The sequence below is a fragment of the Drosophila obscura genome, unplaced genomic scaffold (genome assembly GCF_018151105.1).
Source record: "Drosophila obscura isolate BZ-5 IFL unplaced genomic scaffold, ASM1815110v1 contig_151, whole genome shotgun sequence".
Taxonomy (NCBI): Eukaryota; Metazoa; Arthropoda; class Insecta; order Diptera; family Drosophilidae; genus Drosophila; species Drosophila obscura.
This window is the reverse complement of record NW_024542737.1, coordinates 40016-67152: the sequence shown is the minus strand read 5'-3', so window position 1 is coordinate 67152 and position 27137 is coordinate 40016. Positions and strand designations below refer to the sequence as shown.

Genomic DNA, 27137 nt, shown 5'->3' with positions numbered 1-27137 from the left:
TACGAATGAGAGCTTCCCGAAAACCACAGAAGGTTGCATTGCGATAAGATACAGTAGGACGAGTAACTAATAAGAAAACATGGCAAATATGCTGCTAATTGGCTTCAGCAGAGAGAGCTAAAGCCCATCTCCGTGTCTCGTAATTACTTGGGTTAGATTCGTGGCTGGGTTGCCAGGTAAGAGGGCTCCAATCAGTGGCCATGTCCCATGAGGCTTGTGCTGATAAGCACTCCCACGGCTGGTGTTTACCGTCTCCCCAAAGTCTTATCTGTCTCTGTGATATAAGAGCCTATTTTAAACCGACTGAATCACTTGGCAGCTCTGCAGACGATCTGGCCACACATCATGTTTTATTAAATCAATTCAGAACGCCACTTGAATACTGATTTTAATCTGTCGATTACACGTCAATAAATCAGCAGTTGCTCTTTGAATATTTAGCATTCTGTTTACTTTGGGTCGCTTCTGAGAACTGATAGGGAATCGCTGATAAATATTTGTTTTGTTTAAGGTCAGAATGAAAGCAAATTTCCCGATTTCCATGAATTGACTTATCAGCGCCAGGTATTCATTTCCCCTTTGGATAGATTGATCGATAGATGGATCGATTCGAGTGCGCTATCAGCTCGTGAGAATTGGGTAAGCAGAGGTTCGAAATGAGTGAAAAATTAAACTCACCTAATTAGCGCCCCCACAACTGCCTTCATTTTTTATGCCGAATCTTTTGGTTGCCAAGAAGCTTTTCGAAAAGTTCCCGTATCAGGCTGCCAAAGAGTCAGTGACATATTTATCAACAGGGAGAAAACTGTGAGGGAGATGATGATGATTTTCCCCGAAGGCAGACATCTAGCCCCATGTGTGGGTTCATACTCGTGTATCATGCGTTACATCAAACAAGATTTATAAGGTACAACATTGTTCCAAGGCAGCTTTCTGGTGGTAAAGTCGCGACAGGCAACTCGAACGATTTATCAAAAGTGCAGGCAGACAGGCCAACTTTTGGTGGGACCTCGAATGCCGGCTCCCGCCGTCTGCCAGCCGCATCTGTGGTCCTCAACTTGAATGCGGCTTTGCCCTCGGGAGCCCTGAAACTCTGGGGCAGAGTCAAGTGCAAATTTAACAGGCGACAAGTGCTAATTTGAATGTGGGCAGCCATTTTATTTGTTCTGACAGTCAGCCCGGTAAGCCACAAGTCACAATCACTGCCTCCCTATCCTCCTCCATCTCCATCTCGTTTTGCTTTTCAGGAAGGATCAGATGGGGCTGTCTCTGCTGCTGGTGTCACATCATTCTCGGTTGATGGTTTTCAATGTGGAAAAATTACTCTTACACGGAGCTCTACCAAGTTCTACCAAGTGGAGTGGTGGTTGAGTCATGTAATGCGCTTCGAGTGGCATTGTGAGCTGGCTTCTGTACTGTTCTGTTCTGTTCTGTTCAGTTCTTTTTTGTTCAGGTTACGGCTCTCAAGTAGCTGTTAAGCATTTTCATTACACGAGAGCCCCAAAAGCGCAATGATTTATAGCACTTATGCGTGGCGGACAGTTGCTTTAAATACTCGCATCCCCAGCTGCTGTTCGACTGTCATTAAAAACGGAATATCTGTCATCATGCAGCAGCAGCATAAGGAGTGGATGGTTTGGGGAGTCAACGTTGTATATTGTTGCTCATTGTTTACCCTGGCCGTGGCTGCTGTCATTTCCTTTGTTTGTTGCAGCGTCGAATGCAAATAGCGACGCGGTCTAGACGAGCACGCACAATGGGTCTTTTAATTTTAAAAGTGCATTCGGAAAAGAGCATAGCATGGGCAGAGCATACACAAGTGCCGCCTGCTGGGAGGAATAGCACCATTCGGGGGAAGAGAGTCTTTAAAAAGCCAACCTTAATAGAATTGAATTTAAGCGGAGTACTATTAAATGCATATTGAAAGTATAGAGAAAAATACCTGAGTATACATATACTTAAGCAACGTCAGATTAAGGGAAACCAGAACCCTTTAGGGTATGCCTATTTCCTAACCGCAGGTACCATATAGAGTACGTATTCCTCACAAAAACACACCTCAAGGGCAGTTTATATTATTTTAAATACAGCCTCTGGATACATTTCCTGTCCTTATCTGTGCCTTATCGTGGAATTGTTTAATTTCGGGTGCATGTTAATACCATCAAGTTCTCTGGATATCTATAGACATTTGCACAATTGATTTATTGTGTTGTGTACAAAATAATGATAAATCAATGAAATTGCTCTACTTACTTTTCCTTATCTTTGCAAAAAGTCATGGCTCAGACACAGAGCCGTTTTGCCGGACTGCCGCTCCGTCTTCAGCGGAATCGAAGTTTAAGGGAAAATATAAATTTCAATTGGTTGCTCAACTTTTATTTTATTTGATTAATTGTTGACTTTTAACTGAATATTCACTTAATTGACTGAAATCAATTAGTTCATTCGCTTTGGTTGGTCGCTAGCTTTTTCCCCTCCATGGAGTTTTTCAGGACTCGCTCTCATTGTTGAGAGCTCATCTTGGGGGTAAAACAAAACTCCATAAGTTTTTTATGCAAATTGCCACAAGAGAAACTTTCCACTGTCAACACTTTGGGTTATTTAAAATGTATATATTTTAAATTATTTGCATTTGTTTATGCTTTGTTTGTTTGTTTTTTGCCGCAAGTTTTTCTCATTTTTTCACAGAACATTAAAAATGTGTATCATGTAGCGCTGCTGTGCGATTACTCAGGGTATGATGAAAATGTATAAGTATAACGCGCCGGGTTGCGATGCTACATTGCCTCTTTACACAATGTTTGCTTATACATATGTATATGTATATGTACATACATAGACCTATGTATGTAATGGGAATATTTTAGTCGCAATTGCCGCTGCAGCGTTCGTGTTCATGTTTTTTGCAGTACACGACACCTTTTTTTGCGTTCTCTGAATGTTAATTCAATGCAACATTTTCGTGTTGCCTGGCATTTGCTGCCATGTTTTTAAATAAATAGTTCCAACAACAGTGACAAGAGGTTGGGGGAAGTGGGGAGACATTCACTGTGTGCCATATGTTTGGCACAGCATGGGTGCCTTGGTGGCGTTGCGGTAACTTTGTTGCCGGCCTTGATTTCTGTTACAATATTTGTGCGGTCTAATGGCAAAATGGCATTTGAATTTTAGCCCAATGCTCATTGAGATTTAATCTGATTGTAAACGTGATTTACATTTTTCAATGGACGCTCAAGATGAGGTTCACGGGGCAGCTGGTGGGAGCAGGGGCAGAGGCAGGGACAGGGACAGGGGAATGCTGCACAGGAATCAGAATTTGCATTTCAAAGCGCGGCAGAAGGCCACTAAAAAGAGAGAGAGAGAGAGAGAGAGAGAGAGTGAGAAAAGGATAGAGGGAATGAACCAGAAAGAGAGGAAAGTTTTTATGCGAGAACTCACAAAATTTATTAACGCTTTCATTGCACGCCGGGGAATTGTCGAGCGGGAGGGCAAATGGAGGGACATTTCCTTTGTGTGTCGTAGATTTACTGGCTTTTCCAGTTGATTTTACTGGGGGATATTACGTTTTAGGGTTCGACCCCCAAGCACCTTTGTTACACAGTTTAGAAGTGCTGCAACGTAATCCAAATGCACACTTTAATCAAGTTAAATGGCGCGCATGAGGCAGGTTCCACACCAGTCGATGTAGTGGCCACAATTGCCAATAGACAGGGTTGAAAGAGCTAACAGCAATTAAAGTGCATTAACCACATGATGCACTTACATCCTTTATCACGCACCTGCACACGCATACACATGCAGCTGCTGCAGCCGCATCCCGATCCACTTCCGCTTCCGGCGGCAGGACAGAGCACGAAACCACGCATCGGAAGCGACTGTTGCCCCGTGCGTGTGTGCGCCCAGATGAGCACCTGAACAGTGTGCATCCTCATAAAAACTAATTAGGGTTCTCGTTCTCTGTCCTCCCTATTAGGCCACCTGCCACTTGCGTGGGCTCAGTTCTTCCTTTTGCGACCCACACTGTTACTGATATCGTGTGACAGATAAAAGTTTTATTTTAGAGTATGTATGTACCATGTTTCGCCACATTTGCGACCTTAGATCTTTCGAGTCTGATTGCGACAGGCAATGGACTTTGTTTCCTGTCCTGCTCAGCCTCAGCCTCAGCCCCATTCCAATCCTGTTCAGGCTCTTCCCTTAGCTTGGCTGACACGAAGAATTTAATTTAATTTTGGCAAAGACAAACCCAAAGAGACAGACGTCAAATTATTAGCAATCTAAATACACATGTGCCGACAGTTTACTTTCCATTTCACTGACAAGCATATACCCTATATACAAACATATGTAAATTATATATAAATGCGAGGGCGGGTTCGTGTCTTCGCGGAAACCAGCAAATTGCTACAAGCTTTATTTAAAAATCATTAAGGGCAAGGCAAGCGAAATGTGTTTGTTTTTAATTATGAAATTTGTGATATTGTTGTTTGAAATTCACGAGATGTTTACCTGTCAAGTGAGAGAGAGAGGTAGATAGTAGTCATTGTAAAATCTGGCTAGTAATAATCGATATTTATAATCGGGTCCGGTGTTTGTCGCCTCCTCCTATTGGTCAGTCGGCGGCTGTTTTTGCGACACAATAAGCTGGTAAACAAAACTAAGCTCTGCTGTCTCCTTCGGTGTCTCCATGGATACACCGTTTGCTCGTAATGAAGTGGCTTAAGCGGCTGTAAATTGTTCCATAAGCTGCCGTTGGACTTTTAATTTAAAAGTTTCACCCTCTGTGCGAGCACTGTATACGGCAACTTATCTACCAAAAAGCCCCCCGGCACATAATGCAATCGTCAAACAAAAGGAACAGAGCCCCACGGCCTTCGATTTCTGTTGCGGCTTCTGCCTGGATCTCTGCCGGGACTTAAGCCTCCCGAGCCGTCGTCTGTTGCATTTCCAGCCGTTCTTTGCGCTCTTTGGGTTCCTACGGCCTTGGCAGATCCAGTAAGCTCGGATTAAGTGGTGGCTTGCACCTTGCAGAGCTTCTCACAGTCATTGGCAGCAGTGCTGCATTGAAATGACTCATAAATCATAAGTATTCGAAAAATTTCCGGGAAGCAATCGGTATAATCTGTGAAGTAATTAGCTCAATCGATAGTTGAAAAATGCTGTGAAGCGATTATTAATTGTGAAATATCAATCAGACGAATGACAAATAACCATTCACTTCTGGACCTTATTGAACAGTCCTTTTTGCCCATCCCTGTGGATGCCTTTCAGTGCCAATCGTACTGATAGTTGTCACCCCCCCAGGCAGTGGCTTATGAATATGCAGCAGTTGGAAAATAATAATAATAAATTGAGCAACAGAAAGGGTTTGCTTTGAAAAGAGCGCTGCTTATTGAAATCAAGAGGAAATCAATCTCGCCTTTGTGCCACATAGCGCAGCACATTTCTTAGAATGTGTCTTCGAATTTTATTTGTATTTATTATAAAATATTCCGTTGAAATATTCAGATGATTGGATTTTTGTGCCCTTGTAGTGAGAGTATTATTACAATAGTATATTGAGCAGAACTTCTTGCAAGGCGCTGACGTTGTGTGCCTGTAAATCTTTGCACATGAAAGTCGGTCTTGGTAAAGTTACCAACAAATTCATTCTCTCAGCTAGGCCTCAATTAGGATGTCGGTCAGTCATTTCAGAATTTCATTGCAAATTTACGGTAATCACTGTCGACAGAAGCCTCAACATGCTGGTTAATTGACCATAATTGGGAAAATATTTCAATATTCACATATTCATGAATGCAGATATAATTGCAAACGGCAAACATGCTATACAAATGTTTGTACATATGTATGTGTATGTTCTAGTATATTTACATACAAGCATTTACAAGCACTGTCTGTGGTGTAGCGAATCCACCCCTATCGATGAATTTTGAATAATTGCATTGTTTCCAGCTAGCAACTGGCTGGTGGCTTCTGCAATGTACTTTAAAACGTCTCTGGTCATAATGAAGTGGCCTAAGCGGACATAAACTCTGCTGTAAGCTGGCTTTTAAAGTTGTTCATTTGAAAGTGCCAAAGGAAATGAATGGAAAAGGAAGGTAATGCATTTTCCAAACAAAAGCTCTGTCTTTCGTAACGGAGTGCAACGGTGGAGGAGAGTGGTTAAGCGCAGATTAAGTCGTAAATTGAAGCATTTCGGGGGACGACGTACAAAAGGTGCCATTGTCATCATGCATATATATATATCTTATACTATATATGTATTGCTGGTCCACGGGCCACCCTTGTGGTTCAGCCTTGGCCATAATTAAGAGGATATGGCAAACGCGAAGGCGTCGTCGCTTCTTTGTGGATATATACGAGATGGATGATGGATGAAAGGACTCTTTCTTTCTGAGACAGGTTTTTAAATTAAATCTCAGCATTATGAAGGATAATTGGCCGCTTGGCAGCTCGTTTCAGGCCTTGTTCTCGGGATGGATATTGTGCAAAAAATAATTAACGACTCGCATTCCGGAGAAGCCATAGCCAAAGCCATTGCCATCACATCTCCATCAGCATTATGAAGCATCTGCATTCTGCAGAAACAATCAATGGGAAAGGCTCACAAGGCAGAGCCCATTTATGGCTCTGCATGGGGTATTGTTGTATGAAGCCCCTCAATGGATCTGTCATTGCGGGCCAATCGGCGGCTCTCCCACAGAAGGGAATGGGAATTTTAATTTGCGGCTCAAAGAGATTAAAAGCCCATTACTATCCGGGGCTGAACTGAAGCTGGAGCTGAAACTGAAACGGAATGGAAACAGAGACTGAGACAGACTGGCAAACTTTTCCCAGTAATTGCAAATGAAAGCCCAATTTTTGCCGGCGGTTTCTGGTTTACTTTGCTTCGAAAAAACTTTCTGGTAAGCAGTGACCCTCTCCTCTCCATTCTCCATCCACTGTTTTATTGGACTTTAATCTTTTGCGTACTGATTCGGCAACTTATTACTTAAGTTCCCGCTAAATATTTCAATAAACTTTGCCTCAAAAAGTTCGCCGAGAACTGGCGGGACCGGGTCGCCCCTGGTGCGAGCTTCTCCTGAAAATCGATGATGCCAACTGTTGGGCGATAATCTAATCTGCCACAATGTTCCCAAGTCGAACGAATCAAAAGAAGAAAAAACAACAAAAATTGCAATAAAAATCCATTTCCATATTCAATTTGCTTAAGTGGAGAGCGGCCCTGCTCAACCGCTATACTTTCCCCATCCACTACTCCGCACGGAAAACGGCTGAAAAATGAAAATGAGTCGGACGTATAAATAATGCCAAGAAGACCAAGGGGCCCAGAGAGGCCCACCCGAGGAGTGGGAGTAGGAAGTAAAACTATTGCCAGTTCGTCAACGTCAGCAATTTAGTCAATGCCATGACCGTAGTTGTAGTCATAGTCGTAGCTATAGCGGGACAGAGAGAATCCTGTAATTCACTCGACTTCCAGCATAGTCGTGTCTGTGTATCTCTGACGTGTATCTGTGTGGATCATTTATGCGCTTAACACACTTTCAGGGGAACTCAACCCGAACTGACCTCGATGCCGACCCCGACCCCCCGTCAGAAGCTTCAGTTCTAGTCCCTTTTGGCTTGACCAAAATGGCATTGTGTGACACATTTCCATTTTGGGGAATTTCTTCATTTCTGCTTTGTTGCGCTTCTTTTATTTACTGCAAAACAACGAACAACGGACAACGGAGAGGGGGAACAACGCAACGGCCGATGGAGGATGGAGAGGAAAATAGTAGTGAAAATTGTGAATAATGCTATTGGGAGAGCGGGCTGGGCAGAAGAATTGAAAAGTGAATGGACAAGGTGGAAGTGAGAAATACCAGCTCACGTTAAATTGAATTTAACGTGAAATGCAGCGAAACGAAATGAAATTTTCCCTGTCGCAGTGTCTAACAAGAATGAAAATAAAACGAAAACAAGACAATGCTGAACGAGAAATGAAATGAAAAAATAATGAAAGAAAGGAGAGCGAGCGAAAAGCGTGTTAAGCGAAGATGGCATAAGATGTAGGGAATGCTTGGACTTTAGATATTATCAATCATAATACAAAAAAACTATACTACTCGTACAATATATACTACATAAGCTCGTAGAAGGCAAACACTTCAATCGACGAAGCACGATGAAACGAAACGAATCGAGTCGAATCGAATCGAAACGTGGGGATTCGAGTGGAAATTTCAAGCACAGGGAACGCGTGGAGCCAAGCGAACGCGAATCGAGTATTTATTGCCTTTATTAGCGAGTCGATTGAAAAATTTACTGCGCTCAAATTCTATCTGGAACGCTTCGCTTCACTCAGAGCGATGGGGTCCTAGGAGATGAGACTGGGGCATCGGTATTGTGTGCTACTAACAGCAATTCATCTTTGCGCGCAAACTTTCCCATTTTCAGCGGTGTGCAGGCGCTTCACTTACACACCTGCTGAAGCGGCAGCTACAGCTCCAGCTCCTGCTCCATTCTGATGGGGCAAGCATTTTTGAAATCTTGTTAGCAGTTGGCTGCAGCTTCTTTTCCACTTCCATTTGGCTGAGATGTTTTTCCCTGTTAAGCCCTTTTATTGTTTCGTTTTCTGCCTTTCTCCTTGCAATTTGTCTTTAATTTTTGGTACAGCAGCGAAAAATTTTATTTTTTTTCATCATCGTTCAGTTGTAGGTGGTGGAACGGCACAAAAACAAAATGTTAAAAATGTTTTTTTTGTTTAAAGAAAACATTTCAGTTTTCAACTTTAGATGAATATTTTTAGTTGTTGACCACTTTATTGACAGTGTTATGGCAGGGAATCCAAATATTGAAACTGTTTGGTAAAAGCAATGAAAATAAATATCTAAGCTTAAAGGGCAGAGTTTAGAGTTTTGCTCTCAAGTTAAATTAATGTACAAATGTAACCTTAAAGTTCAATGGGATGCTCCTATTTCATCGCTCTTGCATCCTCTTCTCTTTAAAGCATTCGAGTTTAGCTTAAGCTTCGGGAACATTTTTCCACGCGTTCAGGAGAGCTTAGCCACTGCCAGCCAGCCGAATGCACCCTCTAAGGACCGACCCTAACATGCTCGCCTGTCTGTCGGCTGCTTCCCCCATTGCCAATAAAGGACACTCCTATTGCCATGCCGATCTGCATCTGTCAGCGTATTTCCTGCCTGTATGCCTGTGTGTGTGTGTGCGTGTGTGTTTGTCTTTGGCAGTTTACCTAATTACATTCCGGAAATAAAACGTTGACTGATTGTGCCAATAAATGAAAATAATGACGCACCATTGACTGCAAACTGGGACTGGCGAACGGGAGGTCGAACTCAGGGCAAACTTTTCCGCCAGAGTTTACTTCGAGAAGAGACCTTGTCGAAAAACCAGAAAGAAAAGTTGCCCCGTCTGTCTGTCTGGGCTTCTTCCTCTGCAGCGGCTGCTCTGCTGCTTCTTTATCTTCATCATGCCATTCACTTTCCCTTTTTTTTTTGGACGTTCTTCTGTTGGTTCTTGACGAGTTTATTTGCTCGAGCAGCGCTAACTGATTGTCTGTGATTTTCTTGTTTTTAGATAATGAAAGCCGGAGCAATCTGCGGCTGCTGCTGCTGCTACTGCTGCTGCTGCTGCGGGTACATAAAAGTAAAGGCCTCGCAAGTGTAACTTTTTATATGCTACCCAGCAACAGAAATTGCTGGCAATTTATTCAGATATCCAGAAGGAATGAGACAAATTGTGGAAAAATAAGGAAAAGCCTAGGGGAATGTTTGATGGCCAGGTTTTTATTGCCTGATATATGGATACGCTAGTTTTAGAGTCCCAAACGAAACTTAAACCCTCAAAAGCTTTTAAGGGAAGTCCTATCCCAACAATTGCTGGTAAGGTCAAGCAGAATTGGTTTGAAATATTCCTCGAAAGGGGGAGACCAGAGTTCTCGAATATTTGGCAAGCCCAAAAGTATGCTAAGTATTGTCCGAACGCCCCAACCTGCTGCAGCCTGGCTGTGCGGTAGAGCGAGTGCTGCATATGAAAGGGAAAGTTCCCAGCTGAGAGGGCACGAAGCGTAGCCCCCAACTAATTTCAGCACAATAACCCAAATTGAAGCGGTTTTCTGGCGTTTGTTTGCAGTCGCCAGGGACGTTGCTCGGCACTAAACGAAAACCCCAGCGTTCGGCTGCGTGCTGCAAACATTGAGAGAATCGGGAGAGCAGAGCAGAATGAGAGAGCCACGTTTCGCGCACAAGCAGAAGGTGCGTTGAAGGAGCACGAGAGAAAGACAGAGCCGGAAGAAGTTGACGCTTTGAAAAATGTTTGCTATAAATTCTGTAACAGCTGTTGACGGCGGACCAACTGCATGCAGCAGTTCAAATTTAAGTTTACATACCCTATCAGATGTTCAGATTCATAATGCAGTCTGGTATTTGCAATGTCACAGGCTAACTTTAAAGCCGATTTCGGTAATCAATCAATCAATTTGGGGGTATACGTATATGTACATTGTACATATGTATATTAACAGAAAATAGTTAAATTTTAGTTGTTGTCTAATTGCGTCTAAGAAAAGCTGCCAAAATTAAATACTAATAAATACTAAATGTAATATACAAACGTTAAACGGACAGGTGGGCCGACAGACTAGAAAATGTATACTTTTGGGGTCCTTCTGGCTTTTACATAGAACATAAACTTTATAAGTTTGAGGGTATTCAAACAAGGAAACCCTTTGCTCTCCATGGACCAATCTCCCGGAAGGGAGATGCCATAAAATGCTATAAAGAGCGCATAGAAAGACACTGAGAGAGCGAAATAGAGTGTTTCACGAAGCCCCTGAAGACTGCGCTGCTGCCTGCCACTGCCTGACGCTGGCTGCCGCCTGTTCAGCGGCATGTCCTCCATCGTTGCTTCAGTTGCGTGCGAAAGCTTAAAGTAAACAGACAAGCAGCAGAGCAGCAGAAGCACTCTCAAACACTGGGTGCAAAAAGTATATGAGCTGTGCAAGTGCCGACGCTGACAGCAGCAACAAAGACACGAAAGAGCGACAAGGAGAAGGCATCGCTAAGGAGCTGCTGCCCACGCTGACGTCGGCTTGCGTCTGGCTCTGACGGAGCTCTGCTCTGGTCCTATCCTCCTTTCGGCACCGAGTCCCTCAGTTAATTTCTGACCACAGCGGGAACGAGTTCGGTTCGCTTCACTTCGGTCAGATCTGATCTGAGTTACTCTTCCCCGATCTGTAACGGATTCCGATTCGGTGATGTGCCGTGACGCGACGTGCCAATGCACCATATACGGAATGTGAGATCTGTTTCCACTTCCGGAATGAACTATGAATTCCACGAATGCTTAGCAAGGGGATTCCAGTGTTTGGACGGAGGCCTGGTGCCACACAGGTGACTGTGGAAAGTGTGTGAGAAAGACACCCAATCAGCGACAAAAACTAATAAAATAAACAACATAAAAGAAATTAAAGAAAGATCATAAAATCGGTTGATTAAAAACCAAAAACACATGGATTAAACAAATATTTAGAAGTGAAAAGTTAATTGCGAATGAGCTTCGTTGAGCTATGAAGTTAATTGCATTCGAGATTCATTGAAAAAGTGCATAAATTAACACAGAAACTGCATTTAATTAAGCTGAAAACCAACAAAAGAAAACGCATGGGAAAGTGCAGTCGGTAAACAGTTAGACAACAACAAAAAACAGTAAAACATTTATTTTAATACAAAGAATGGGAAATGCAACAATTGAAATGAAAAGTGCAGTGGACAAAGGCAACGATACCAAAGCGTTGATAAATTGATTTACAAAACAATTGCCGCAGCAGCTATAACAGCAACAAAATCAAACAAAATTTATAGTGCAACAAACGGATTTCACATCAACAGTTGCTGCCACATAAGCAGCCACAACAGCAGCAGCAACAAGGGCGGCAAAAATGCCAGCATCAAGTGGATTATATCGCAACAAGAGTGGATGTGTCCTTGACAGGATGCAAAAACCTGCGGCACTTATTTTTATTGCATGCATTGCGGCATTTGGCATTTGCGGTAAATATGACACAAACACCACCTCACCACACTAACACAAAAACACACTCTGAAACACTGTGTGAAAAGTGTACGCATACGCCCACGTGGACATCCGCAAAAAACAAATTCATTTTATATTCATGCGACAATTAAGATAATATAAAATGTTCATTGCGGTTGCTCATTGGGCGGTCAACGGAGCCGAACCTCGAACCCGATTCCGAACGGATAATTAAGTTATGGCTCAATTTAATGCAATCAAATAATAATGTCAAAAGCGATCCGCATTTTCAAAATATTATATGGCAAAGAGCGGGGCTGAAGTTCTAGATGTATGATAGCTTGCATGATAGCTAGTTAATAAACGTTGACAATATAATTCAAGTTTGGAGTCTTCATGTCATCATTGAAGTACAGAGTCTACAGTTTTAATGGAATGTCCCAAAAAAATATAACTGTATTGCCCCAATCATAATATCCTGTTCAATCGGTACTATAGAAGATAAATCGTTAATTTGTTACATTTCATTGGCATTGTCGAGCACATTGACAGGTCAGGGATTTGGCGGGGGCAAATGGGGCGCGGCGCGGAAATCGTGCATCACCTGTCAATGCCTGACACAGCAACAACTACGAAAACAGCAACAATATCCGTGAGAGCAACGAGAACACTTGTCTACAACTCTCACTGAAAGCGGGTTCCCTTGCTTCCCCTGTCGGTTGTCCCCGTCGCCTGTCCATGTTTCTGCCCCTTTCCTCACCATCTGCGCCTTCTGGCAATTTGTCAAGCAATCAACAAAGCCAGAAATTGCCGCGCCAATGGAAAAATACAGTAAGAAAGAGAAAGCAAGTAGTGGAATGGAGAATGCAAGAGGGGAAAAGACCAAATGTTTTGTTGCCAAATCATTGAAACAAATACAAAAACTGCAGGAAATTCATTTGTGTAGGTCGAACACTAGATACCCTTTCAATTCGATTAGAATACAAATTTTCTGCTTTTACGTATATTGTGAAAATGTATGCTATGGACTACACCATAAATATCTTCTAGACTGAGAAAGAAGTTCCCATACCAGAAGAATAAGTCTGCTCTTCTGTACATATAATACATATATGCACAAACATATGTAGGTGTAGGTAAATATGAACATCATTACAATGAGGTCAAATATACCCTCTGCCAAGGGATAAGAAAAACCATCGCATAAGCGCCATATAGGGAGGAACGCGAGCGGCAGAGTGGCAGGCCACCAATATGTGGAAACTAGAACACTGGTTGTGCCACATTTTGTGCGTGCCCCCGACAGTGAATGGGTCGGGAGGGGATGGAAGGGGAGGTGTCTGTAAAATCGTCACACAAAAAAACATCTCCCTCTCTTTCCCTTGCTCTGAACACACACACACACACATATTTACTCATACACTCCAGGCCGCCTCAGGGGCAGCGCTGAGCACACTTCTGGCAGATCCAGCAGCAGCAACAGCAGCAGCAGCAGATCTGGCGCATCCATTGTTGCATGCCACGTTTTGCCGCCACTGGGCTGCCTTTTGGGGCACACTCCAGCTGTCGCTGTCACTGTCAATGCTGTAATGAAAAATGCACAAAAAGGAAAAACAGAAACCAAAACAGAAACAGAAACGGAACCCAGTGATGGAAAATGAAAATAGATATAAAAGTATAGAATGGTGAGAGCTTAGTGCACAAATGAAAAAAAAAGGAAACAATTTCTGCTGTTCATGCCGCTTTTTATTTAGAGCGCATTAATATTTAGCCAGCGCCTTCTATAGGTATTACTATCACGTCTGTGGTCGTGTTTATGCCTGTGGCTGTGGATATACGAATATTTACATACATACACATGTATGTAAATATATGTATCTTTATATAAATCAATAGTTTTTATGCCCCGCGTGCATGTCTGGGGCCTGGGTTCGGGGATTTGAAGGCCAGCAGTGCACCACTTGGGCCCCAAAAATATTTTCCCACTGGCATCCCAAAATAAATCTGCTGCTCAATGGATCCAAATATTTATGCAATTATTTGGAAACCTCTCTACCCAGCAGGTAGTACACAAAGCATGAAATTGATGGGTTGACAATATTTCCCCGAACCTCACCTCTCCGAACGATACGTTCGTATTCCAAAAAAATAAATAAAATCGCATTATGATAGATAAATGAAAGTACGGAAATGATTCTTTTATTTATAATATATTTCATTTTTTTATTTTTCATGATGCTTATTTTAAATTCTTTCGTGGATGTCTAGAGAGCTCTCTATACATAGGCACTCCTTTAGATTTGCACCAATTGTCACAGATTTGCTAGTTTTGAAACCCTTGAAGCAGCAATAATTTCTAATTCTGCGATATAAAAATGCGCCAAGCATATAGACCGTCAGACAGATCGAATCCAATGTTGCCAAATGCGGCTTCCCATTTAATCTGAACTGCCCCCAGTCACTCCTCATGCAGAGCTGCTGACACAGCATTGTGGAAGCCACATTCCGTCCTGTGCATTTCCGTAGAGCATCCCCCAGTTAGTGGAGTTAGTAGAGCATGACGATTCCAAGGCAGCAGGGCTCCCGTCTGCCATTCAGGAGTTGCATGTGACGCTGTGTGGGCGTGTGTGTGGATGTGGGGTGTTGCCCTGTTCGAAATTGTCAAATTGCTGTGAAAGTCGGGCACAAAGTTAAGTCCATTGAAGCTGCCAAAGGGGATAGGTGGCGGGCCACTTGTGGCAACTCGGTTTAATTGGGCTAACTATCGTGTGTATGTATAGACTGCCGCTGCGGAGGCTTTTCCGGGAGGCTGAGGTTTTCGTTAATTGCCACCGCACCGAAATAAGACCTTTTCCGTGTCCCATGGCGATGGAGTGCCACAGATGGGATGGTGGGCTTGTTAGATGCATTGGGTTGCATGATATACCAGAGGGATTCAATAAAACGTGTAGACACGTAGACAGTATATTGAGGGTGGGTATCTTAAATGAATGAGAAACTGATCTATTGACGATTAATTCGACGAAGAGCATCTTATCTATCTATACATGGATCTATAGTCCCTCAGCTTACCATCAATTAATGCTCTCATTTAATACTCCTTGTTATTCTTTACATTTTTGGCTCTTTTTTATTTTTTAATCTTCTATTTTTAATCAATTATGGCCCCTTACATTTCATCAGTTCGTAAATTAATCTATCAAATGCTTAATATTTCATATTTCCATTATTTCAATAAACCATCAATTGTCCCTTAAAGTTTTCTTCTTTATACATCTAGGAATACGAGTTTATGTACATATCTCTAAGAATTGGGTGGGCAATCGATTGACAGTGGCGGCAATGACAAAGTGAATGCAGTTTCACACGGGGATAAGGGATCCATGCGTTAATGACGCAAAATGATTGACGAGCACGGCAAAGGCGAGTTTGTGCAGTGAGTCATTTCGGTGCAAGCAATGTGCCGGGGCTAGCAAAAAGGATCATTTACCCATACGTCTTCATTCCCGGCATACAATTTTTGAATAAACTGAAGGCACAGGCATGGGCAACCGACCCGGGTCAAGGCCTACATATATGTTATGGCAGGGCCAGTTCTGGGGCAGGGGAAGTGGCAGACTGAAAGCGCGTTGGCAAGCATAATTTAATTCGGAACATGCAGGAGCATACACACACATATACACACGCTTGGGTGGTGGTAAATGCAACGGTAACATAGCCATAAAGCTCACCTGTTACAAATGCAGTATGCCTCGGGGCATGGATTTGGGGCCCGTTAGGGCTGGCGCTGCCTCTGGCATGGTCCTGGCTTTGCTCCTGACCTGGGCTCGTGTGCTGCGGCAGCCATAATAATCAGCACAAAAACTAATGGTCCCACACACACACACGCATGCAGGGACTCACAGCAATACACACACTCGCAGCCAAAGAGAGAGAGGCACACACACATGGCTGCACTTTAAGCGCTGAAAGCACGTAAATTTTACATAATTCAAAGGAGGCGCCGCCTTTTGGCAATGGCAGATGTGAAGACACAGACGTTTTGTGTATGAGTGTGTGTGTGTGTTCGTTCCATATGTGGAAGGAATGCGGATGGATGGGATGGGCAAGCTAGAACACTTAGATACATTTTGGTTGAACAACTACAAGCCTCATACGTGAAAGTTCCAGCCCCGTCAGCCAACTCCCTGTCTGCAAGCTTACAATTTGCAACATTTCACCTCTTTTTTTTGTTCTTTCTTTTGCTCTTTCTTTTCATGGGGCTGGAATAAATTTCTTGCCCAAATCCTGGCCAGTCACTGCGAGTCAACTTATAATACCTGGCCAGAGCCTCACTCGCAGACATTGAGGGTTCCAGCCTAAGTCGATGCAAATGGTTTTCTGGTTTAACTTTTGCTATTTTTCCCTACACTTTCGCTGCGCTGCGGAAAGTTTCCATCGAGTCGCGCACAGCAGAAAGCTGCCCATCATCGCGTATCGACAGAGGCTGATTATGATCTACCCACATTCCATTCCACGGCTGGGTCAGGCACTCCAAATTTCGACTAACAAGCGGTTTTTCTGGCTTTTTGGGGCAACATTGACAAGTGGCCAGGCAGCGACTGCGGCAGCGACCCTTCTGTTTTTTGTAATTACAACTTGGACTGGCGGCTGCACTCGAAACTTACGGAAACTTGGCCCAAAGAGCCAAGGGGCAGCGGTAGGGAAATGTTGTTTCAACAATTAATTTGCCACAAGTGCGGCCCGAATTTCTTTGTGTTTTATGTCGCATTAAGGCGGGACAAACGCACCCCGCCGACACAATTTCATTAGGGAACCTGGTTGCCAGGTTGGCTTTCCTTTCGTATATCTGTTACGTTCTGTCACTTTCTGTTGGGGTCTGGCGGTTGTGCCTCTGCCTTCACCTCCACCTCCAAATTGTGAATAAAAAGCGAATTTGCCTAACAACTTGCGCACACTGTCAGAAATTGAAACTTTTCAAAAGCAATTCCTTGAATTTCAAGTGAAAACTTTGTTCTTGTTGCTCGGCTTTTCCTTTTCGTTCTCTCGTCCTCTCGTTCCTCCTCTTTTTGGGCCAAGAAAAGTTGTAACTTTTGGCAGAAATATGCAAGCAAACGTACGAGTAGGATACTGATACATATACATATATTTCTGTAGGTCCGCCTGTGTGTTTGTGTGTGTGTGTGTATCTAAGTGATTGCGCGTCGAGGCAACTAGAGCAAACTGTCTGCGTTTTAAATGCCAACGAGCACATTGACGCCAAAAATCCAAAGCAAAATGGCGTCGGAGTTTTCTTCTTCCCTCCACCAAACATCTACATGCGTGAGACCAAACAGCAGCAGTCATCAAGATAAAGCCCTCCGTGCAGCTTCTGCTCCTGCTCCTTAAATTCCGCAATTGGAATTATGTGAAAGGCTTTTCTTTCCGCGGCAGAAAGACATATGGGAAATGCTTTGTACTCCAGTCAGTGCATCGAGCGAAGGAAGTCTCTCAGTTGATTGCCGCACAGAGAACTACTTTGTGTTCGTGTGGATAATAAGACTTCAAAGTTCTCCGTTTCCCTCTTTTGACTTTGTTCCTCCTCGCTCTCTGTGCCCCCTAATTCCAAGTTTCGTTCGAAAGTCTGGCTGTAAAGTTGGTTTTGGGAGGGAAAAGTTTCCGCATGTTTATTACGAGCATTGCACAATTTATATAATTAAACCATATGGATATTTATCTGCAGCAGAACTTAAATTCACCAAAATAATATTTGAACCAGGCCTAAGAGAGAGCACTCTCTTAATACATATATTCTTACGAGTTTACTCGTACTTGTACGCTTTTCTCCCGCCCATTACTCTGCCCGTGTAAGCCTTCAAGCTGGGGCTTAGCAGACGGCGGAGGCGCGAGTTTTAGGCATAAAGCTGGATTATGGCTTTAAGTGTAATTACAATTTACATGGTTTCCATCCTGCCTTCCAGCTGCCTGGTGTATTAACATGCTCGCCGCATGCTCGTTCCTTGGAACTTGGAACTCGGGACAGGGCACAGCACATGGATACGGATGCGGAGCTCGGTGGTAAATGTTATTAAAAACTTAAACATCAACGGGAATAGAAAAAAGCGGAGGGTAAAATACGATAGCGCCACCGTCAGCCTGGTTTCATGGCCGTAATTAGAAACTTTTTAGTTGGCATCGCCATCGCCCCCGCACACACGAAAGTTGGACATGACTTTTGAGGCATTATCCTGGCGCAGCCATTTTCGCGACCCGATGCGGTAATTAATTTTCCAGCGCCCAACATTCGGACTGTACAGGGAGGGGTAAATTGCCGGACATTCGGGTCGCTTGTTGTCAAGGCCACTGCGATTGGTGGTCAGGAGCAGGACAGGATCTCCATGGATATCAATAGAGAAAAAGCACTAGGAAACAATCACTAGGAAACCATATATGGGTGGAACTACAGAGAAAACGGAGAAAAGATGGATGGAATTATGTATTCAAAGGAAATTCATTATAATTTCCATTTAAATTCACTTTCTTTTGCCAATTATATCAAAATTTTTTGCTTTAACACTTTCCCTTTCCACTTTCCCCCTCCAGTTGGCTTCATTCATTATCTATTTATAGTTTCTTTAACTTTGGTCCAACTTAAGCTCGTAACTTGTGTCGGAAGCCTATTAAGTGCTTATTCCCACCCACCCTGGCTCTGCGGAAATTAAGCGAGATAATTATTTTTCACAAAATTCGAATTCAAATTAAACTTTCGCTTGGAGATTCAGAAGTTGTTACAAGGGCTGGGGCTGGGCCTGTGCTTGTGGCTCCAACTGAGGTTGGTCTTTGTGGTTTTTGCATTAAATTATACATTTATGGGCCACGCAAAGCGTCCGAAAGCCAAATACCCATACAGTGAGAAAGTCCTTCTATCCATGTACGAGCCTCCCACTTAATTACCGTGATAATTTACACTTTCGCTGGCACTGCGGCTTTGGCCCGTGTTGGCCCACCCCCCACATAAATTAAAGTTTAAAGCTCTGTAAATTCAGTGGCAAAAGGAGATGAGATGTAAGGGAGGAATAGGCAGGAGAGCAAGCACTATGCTTGCGGATGTATCTACATGTGTACACTGGGGAAAAACGTGTAGTTCGTAGACATATAAATTAACGTAATTCTATAAAGTGAGGTGCTCCTGGAGGCAAGCAAGCTCCTCCTTTATTGTATTTAGGAATTACATTTTTGCCAGTGTATAAATACGTTTTTTGTTGCGTAACAATTTGGATTACTGTTCAAGTAGTTGACAGTTTTTGGAAGGCAGTTCAAGGGCAGAAAGCGCGAGACAACACAAGTGGGGAGAAAGTCAGGGTGACAGAGAGGGAGACGAGGCAGGCTAATTTATGAAAATTGCTGTCGAAATTATTGTCAATGGGAAGGAGGCATGGTGGAGTGCCACTGTGGCACTGTGACGCAATATTGAAGCCATTCTGCGGCTGGCTTTTGCCGGCGATCTGTGATTATGAACTGGAACGTATTGAAACATGTTAGCCGAGTACTTTCCATGCCGAGAAGTATGCAAATATTTGAGACCCGGAGCGGAGTGGCTACAAGTATAATTTATGACTCGGCTGCTTAAATTTCACTCGAATGGCAGCGGGGGCACCAACAACAGACTCGCAGGCGCACACAGACACAACGAACGGCACAATGATAAACATGTAGCGCCACAAAGATAACATTTTGCCGGCTGCCAGCCAAGCAAAAATTAAGAAACAAAAAAGGGGGACTCACAGCCGGCGAGGGGAATATTGACTGGGATGTGGTTCCCATGTTGTTGGCTTTAATCTTTGGGGCACAGTTAACGCGTTTCCAGTTCTAGCCCCACACAAAACAGCAGAAAATAGCAGAAAACAGTTGAACCAGCTCAAGGACAAATGATAACGCTTAGCACGACTCCGGAGCCGTGGGTGTAGCCAGAGACAGAGCCGCCAGCGACTGCCTAATGATACTGTCAAGGGTGGCAGCGGTGACGGTAGGTTGGTCCTGACTAAGGATATGGAAAAGGCACAAGCCAGAGCGCTGCTAGCTGTTCCGACTATAAGATACCCGCCACTGCCGAGATTAATTTGACGAGTAAATATGCAAAGTTGCAGTAAATTCCACGTTTCTACGTTTTTGCGGCGCCTGTTCATAAGCATGATCTCCACGGACTTCAAAAAGTACTAGACTGAGTACCTTTTGCGCTACAATATGAGCATACCCAGGCAGTAGTCTGTGACTAATAATGGGTGCAACAAGAACAAGATGCCGGAGCAGGGAAAGTATGATGACAGCAAGGACTGTGACAACAAATTCTGTCATTAGATACTGTAACCGAGTAACCATATCGCACCCACAACTCCCATAGCAACTGTCGTATCCGTATCCACCCCGTTTCTCCACTCCCAGCCCTCGGAGGCAAGTCTCTGAAATCTTGCTCATTTGCCCAGCTTTACATTTATTCAGTTGACTTTGCTTTAACAATGTGTCCCGGAGTCGGAGGATACAGAACAGAGAACAGAGTCTCAAGTCCTGAAACCAGAAACCAGAATCCAGAATCAGAGCCAGAAACAGAGTCTGCTCTTACATGCCGCATAGATTGAATATTTTCTGTTGGTGCCGCAGATTTGCCAGCATGCCAAAAAGCAGCATCAGCAGCAGCAGCAGCATGTGGAAATGTTTTGCCGTTCATAAATTTATGCCACGCGGCCGAGGCAGCGGGAGCGAAAATGTTTTCCCTTGTTGAAATGATGTCGTACATGGCCGTGGGGCAAGGGAGCAGTGGGCTGTGGGGTATGGGGCTGTGGGAGCCGCCACGCAAATAGAATTTCAAAGAAGTAAATCTTGAAATGAAATTAATTTTCTCAATTTTCCAAGCTGCAGCTCTTCCCTCTCTGTCATTTGCATATACGCAGTTCACGGAGGCGGGAGCAAAAACACGAAAGTGGAAAACTTTCTTTGGGTTTATTCAGTTAACCCTTGGCCAGATGTTGTCTTCGTCCAGCCCCCAAAGCAGTCGGATGGGAATATGCGAGAGATTTCCCCAGTCAATTTCCTGTGCTGTCTCTTCCACTCTCTCTGTCTCTCTCTCTCTCTCCTCTCTCTATCTAAATTGGCCTTATTTTGCGGTCCAAAATCGATTGATCGATTGGCCTAGACACTTATTAATGCCATCCCTGGAGGAAAGATAATAATTTCCATTAAAACTCATTCATTACAAGTCATAACTCATTGGAAACAGAACTGGGGAAGATTTGTGCTCGGATAAAGTTTGGAGACGAGAAACCCAACCCCTAATTAAGTTGTTGCAAGTGGAGTCCTTGAGTCGATTGTTGGCTGAAGCAACTGCAATCAACCCCCCAGCAATGGTGCACACAAAAATGCCACAACAAAACAAATTAAATAAGGCGCCACTCAGTTTGTGGGTGGGTCTTCGGTGTTTTCTTGTCCAACAATGGTCTCTGACCGAGCAAAACTTTCTCCATGCTCGAAAATGAAATGTTTTCTTCATGTGGAATCGAGTTGTTCCGTGCTGTGGCATGCTGAACAATTGACAATAGATTGCACCCGCAGTGGAGCAGTGTGGGCAGTGGGGGCAGTGGGGTGGGGTAGATTGCTGTTGAATGGGCGTCCATGAACACACTTATTCCCTCATCATCAACTTTTCATGTGTAGCTACTGAAAGTTTCGTCTCCTGCCGAATTGATTACTGCACCTGCAATTAGTTTATTCGTCACGAAGCCCTCCTCTTACTCGAAGTCCTGCTGCCATACACCTGCCGAGCTATAATGGTCGGAAATCATGCAAAGTGCAGCTGACTGTTTCTGATTCTGTTTGCCTGCTGCTGCATTACAGGCAATTTGTTTAAATAATATGTGAGGAGTACATAGAAGAGCCAAAATAAAATCAGAGCTGAGTGACTTACATTACGTATACGCAGCGTGTGCTCAACAAAACCAACAATTGGCAGACTTTAAGCTGCCAAAAGGAGACGGAGTAAATCATTTCTGAATTTTATGTGTTTGGTCAGATTTGGATTATTTGAAGAACAGATTTGATTCAATTAGCAGCAGCAATTTCATACAAAGTCCTCTGTGGTTAAACTTTCTGCAATGTAGTCTTCATTGGATGCCAGCGCCTGTGAGAAAGAGAGGCAAATATTTTAAAAATTCTGGCTTGGTGTTAGCTGAAAGACATACTTGCACAGCCGCACTGTCCACAATTATGCCTGAATGAGCGTAGTCATCGCAAGCTAAGGTTAACACCTAAAGCGAGTGCACTGCGATTGCACAGAGCAAATACAAAAACATATACCAAAGACAATTTCCTGGCCTGACAAAATTTCCATCTTCGCAAATCCATTTGCAGAGGACTATCCGTTTAATTGCACAAGGTGCCACCTGGAAATCAGTCTGCACCTGAAAAAAAGTCTTTCTGATGGCATTATGGTCACAAGCAATTTGAGTAAATATTTTACATTTGAAATATCTTTTGCGACCAGGCGGCATCCTACCCGTCGGATAGGGGACAGGACCTTAAGCCCTTTTTCTATTCGGGCTTAGTGAGAAATGTCAACGGCATAAAATGGATAAGGGACAAATGTGACAGTTCACAGAAAAACATTTGAAACATAAAAGGCAGCCCCGAGATTTGCCCAATCTCGGCTAAGTCAACGGGAGTGTCAACGCCAGGGAACTGGATGCGGGATATGGGATGTGTGATGCGGTATGGGTGGGTATGTACGCTTGTGCAGCTTTACAACAGGAATCGATCAACGGCTTCCGCTTAGCCGCCTGGCCGCAAATAAATTGAACTTAAATAGACGACGTCAAGGGCATTAGATGTGACGCCACTGTCAAGTCGAGTCGACGGCCCGAAGGTGGGAGCTGGGGGTGTGGTTGGGTCGGGCCCCAAGCGACGAAACGAGTAACCCTGATGTCCTTGACAAGCTGGGAATGCCCAACGACTTACAGGATACCACAGGGAGTGATTCTCGTTCTCAAAGCAAACACGATGCAACAAAAAAAACCAAAAAACGAATAAACAAACTTACGATCTGAATATTGAATCTTTCTGTTTCGTATAATCTGCATAATCATTCAATTCGTTAAATCAGTTTTGCTTTCAGTAAATTCACTCCGGCAGGTGTGCCAAACAGACCTCTGGGTAGCTCCATAACTACAGGGTAGAGCAGAACCCTGGCTAAGTTGAATTCCGACTTTGATTACACTCTGCTCTGTCCGCTCCTCGCCAGTCTTCTACAGTCCCATCCAGTTCTCGCCCCTTCTTTCTTGTTGTGTGCTGCTCAGTGCCACCAAATTTGCCACATCCGGCGCAGGAGAAGCAGTTTATATTGGACTCCGACTCGTCGCCGCTGCTTTGTATAAAAAACGTCAAGTGTGTCTGGTCGCCCGAAATAAGTGGACTGCCAAAAAGTTGCCTTCATTCTGCTTGTCCCCAAATTCTCCTGCTCTTGTCTCCTTTTTATTTCTTTCCATTTTCCTTCGTCGTTGTTGTGTATCCGTCCGTCCGTCCGTCTTCTGCTGTATTTCTCGTTTAATAATATTTTCACTTTGATGCCAGTTTTTGGTCAGTCGGTGGCCATCGCCCTGGAGCGGCGGACGGGCACAGGGAGGCTGAGAATCAGAGAGTGGTTCCTGTTTATGCCTCCACATTACGGAAGTTGACAATTTAATTTTATGTAGTTGCCATATTCCCTTTTTCCAGATACTAAACATTTATTGAATGCCGTTTGCCAGGCCAAAGGCCGAAAGGTTCGACTGTTCCATGGGCCATGGCCCATGGATTCCGGCCAGATATCTATTCTAATTCACACGTGCTTGCAATTTGGCAAATCCCACTGACATATAAATCTTCATTATGCTTAAAAACAGTCCTTAGGACTCCCCCACACTCACTCACTCACTCACGAACTTAACTTATGGCATTTTTTATGAATTCTTTCCCGTTTACCGCCGCCTTTCCGTTTGATTTTACTTTGCACTCGACGGGGCTCTTGGCTTCAGATCAAGGATTTCGTGGATACCATAACGAAATCCGCTGAAGCATATTTGTACCGTACTCGTATTTATTTTGCAGACATAATTTATGAATCCTCTGTGCTTTTGTGGGCCGACAATGAGGCCCCCCCATTTTCGGGCATAATTTATTGGCCCGAAATCAGAGTCTGATTATGATACTTTCATCTCATCTAAAAATGGAAATTTTGAGTGATTCATGACACACTCTCTCCCCCCCTCCCCACCAACCCACGCAATTAGCTAAAATTTGGCTTATCCCTGGCTACTCCGGGTTTTTCGACTATTTAAATGTTGAGAATTCTTCGGGATTTTAAGGCTATAAGAGGGGGAGCGAAAACGAGGCATGCCATTCGGGCATTGTCCCGAACAAAGACACAAAGTTGAACACTTAGACACGAATCGAAATAAAATAAACAAAATTAGAATGCTTCGCGCACTCTCCACACTCCACACTCCAGCCACCACTCTCCACACTCGAGTCCCCATTCTGACAGCCATTTGCCATTCCCTTTGGCAGATAGAAAGCCAATTTTATGACTCAACTTAAATAGGCACTTTACTTTTGGTCTTAATGCCTTTTTACGAGAGAGCCGCGCCGAGCCGAGCCTCGCACTCTGCTCTGCTGTGCTCTGTTAGTGCCTTTGTGCGGCGCAGTTGACGTCGCGAGGTCCTGGATTCACGACATTAATGATTGCCTCGCCCTGGACCAGGGCTTTATTGGAAAATAAATGGGGAATAGTCGTACTATGTGGCAGCGCACTTATCTGATTTTACACTTCCGCCTCACTTTCATACGTACATATGCCAGCCGGAACCATCAAAATTATGACAGTCGCGTCGCAAAGTGAACCGTTTGCCCCAAACAACCAACTTTGCGTGAGTGCCCATTAACAACAAGTTCCCAAGTAGCAAGCAGACCCACAAGAATGCAGACCCACAAAGCTGCAAAGGCAGAGGCCATGCGTGGAGCCATTTTGCGGAATTTCAATTAAATGGCAACAGAGTGGAAAAGTTTCCCTGGACCTCCAGAGGTCCGACGAAGAGGAGGCAACGACTGGAGCCTCCAGTTGACGCATTTACACACAAATTACCGCCAAGTGTCAAATGCAAACATTTTGAAAACAGACAACAAACAATATTTGCCATAAAAACAGAAAGCGTCCAACGGAAAAGTTTCGTAATGAACCAAGGGCCAAAGTTTCCCGGAGAGAGTCGTCGGCGTCGTCTTTATCCTCTCTTTTGGGCAAGGCAATCGCTTTAACTTAACTTTAAAATAACTTTCAGCTAAATTTAAAGATGGAATTGCAGCCTCTTTAAATATCTAATTTCGCTTTTTGTCTTGTACAATGTACATGGTATATTTAATTACAACTTTTCCACCAAAATGATGCACAGGGCATTGTGCTTCCCCCAACCCATTCGATGGTTCTCAAAAGGTTGACCATACGAATTTGTGTCCATTCGTGCCGACAATCGACCCGAACCTCTGCGACCGCAAATTTAGTTGCAGCATCGGTATAAATTATGCAGCGGGGGCGTGGTGGCCGCCGCCAGCGGAAGCGAGCTCGACATATATTTGTATTTTAATTAGAGAAATGCGCATCGTTACATAAAATATGAAATCAAATGAAATTAATGAGTCCAACAGGATGTCGTTCGCTAGTATAATTTGATAATGTCATTTCCAAATGCGCTTTCCCCCGCACACTTACATCAATATATTTAATTGATGACTGACCAAACATGGAAACAAATGCATTAGTTAGATGGATATTTTGTCGCTGTTTCTCCGTATAGATACGAGTAGTACTGCTAATTAGCCTCGGACATAGATATAGACTATGGATTTAAATATAGTTACAATAAGAATTAATCTTGTGGAGAATATTGTTTTTAAGCCCATTTCTCCCCGCCAAAGATAAGACAAATACTAGACCGATATATCATCTTTGTTAAAACTTCGTCATAAATAGATGAGAACCACTGCCATTCCAGTGGGTTCAGAGGGTTCATCTGAAATGATAGAGCTCATCATGCAGCTTTTCTGAAATGGGGACTTGCTCATTTGGCCAGCTGCTGGCTCAGCTGGTTCATCCCTTGACTCCCTGCCACAACATGCATATCCTTTTGACGGAATTCCACATCCTTGGATGTGTGTATGTGTAAGTAAACTTAATTAACGTCAAGCCACGAGATGTCAGATGCAGCATAAATACGAATCCTCGTATTCCACAGAGCAATGATGACACAACACAAGCACATAAGGAATCATTGATATAAGCTGTGTGGGCGGGGCTGGAGCGGGTTCCTGTACGGAATCACGCAGCATGCAGCCAACTTTTGATTAAAATGTCGTCGCACACAGAGCGAAGGGGTGGAATAATGTTGTTGGTATGTGGAATGTGGCATGTGGGGATTTAGCGAGAAAGAGAATCATGAAAGTTTAGCCAACGCACAATTCGCGAATGTTCTGCCAAACGAAAAGTTGAAAATCACCCGAAACAAAAAATGCACGAGTACAAGTATTGGTGGTGCTGCTGCTGCAACATGTTTGTGGCTTGCGTTTGGTTTTCGTTCGCGGTCTCGGTCTCGGTTTGGAATCTCTTTGGTGTTGACAATGCATATAACAGCAGTTGCACAATGCAGAGTAGAGCGATTCCAAATCCAATCCCAGCCACCATCACCGCTGCCGGAAACAAGAAAAATGCGTAACAGGAAGTGGAACAGGAACAGAGCAATGCCATTGCAGATGCAGTTGCAGATGGGGCGTAGAGGTAAAGATGCGGACATAGATCCGGTGAGAGATTCCACAATGTTCCGCGAAAAAATTCAATTACAAAGTCGCACAAACCATCGGAAGAATGCAAATTTGCAGTTGCTCGAACAGGAGAGAGAGAGTGAGGTAAAGCAGTGCTGGAGGAGCAACAGCAACTACGAGCAGTTCCAAAAGCTGTTTTGTGGTCTACCAGCGACCATTACGACTACGTTTACGTATGAACGTAAGAAGCAAGAAGCACAGAGCAAGACCAGAAGGGAGGCTGC

General features: G+C 43.8%; 1 protein-coding gene across 2 annotated transcripts in view; it reads left to right on the top strand.

The window, feature by feature from the left end:
• The first annotated feature begins 10937 nt into the window (after positions 1 to 10937).
• LOC111077542 overlaps positions 10938 to 27137 on the top strand; it is a 32486-nt gene continuing 16286 nt past the window's right edge. For both annotated transcript variants that reach the window (XM_022371863.2, XM_022371862.2), the window contains exon 1: positions 10938 to 12059. In XM_022371863.2, the coding sequence (XP_022227555.2) occupies positions 11948 to 12059 (112 nt within the window). In that variant the 5' untranslated portion in view covers positions 10938 to 11947. The remainder of the gene's footprint in view (positions 12060 to 27137) is intronic.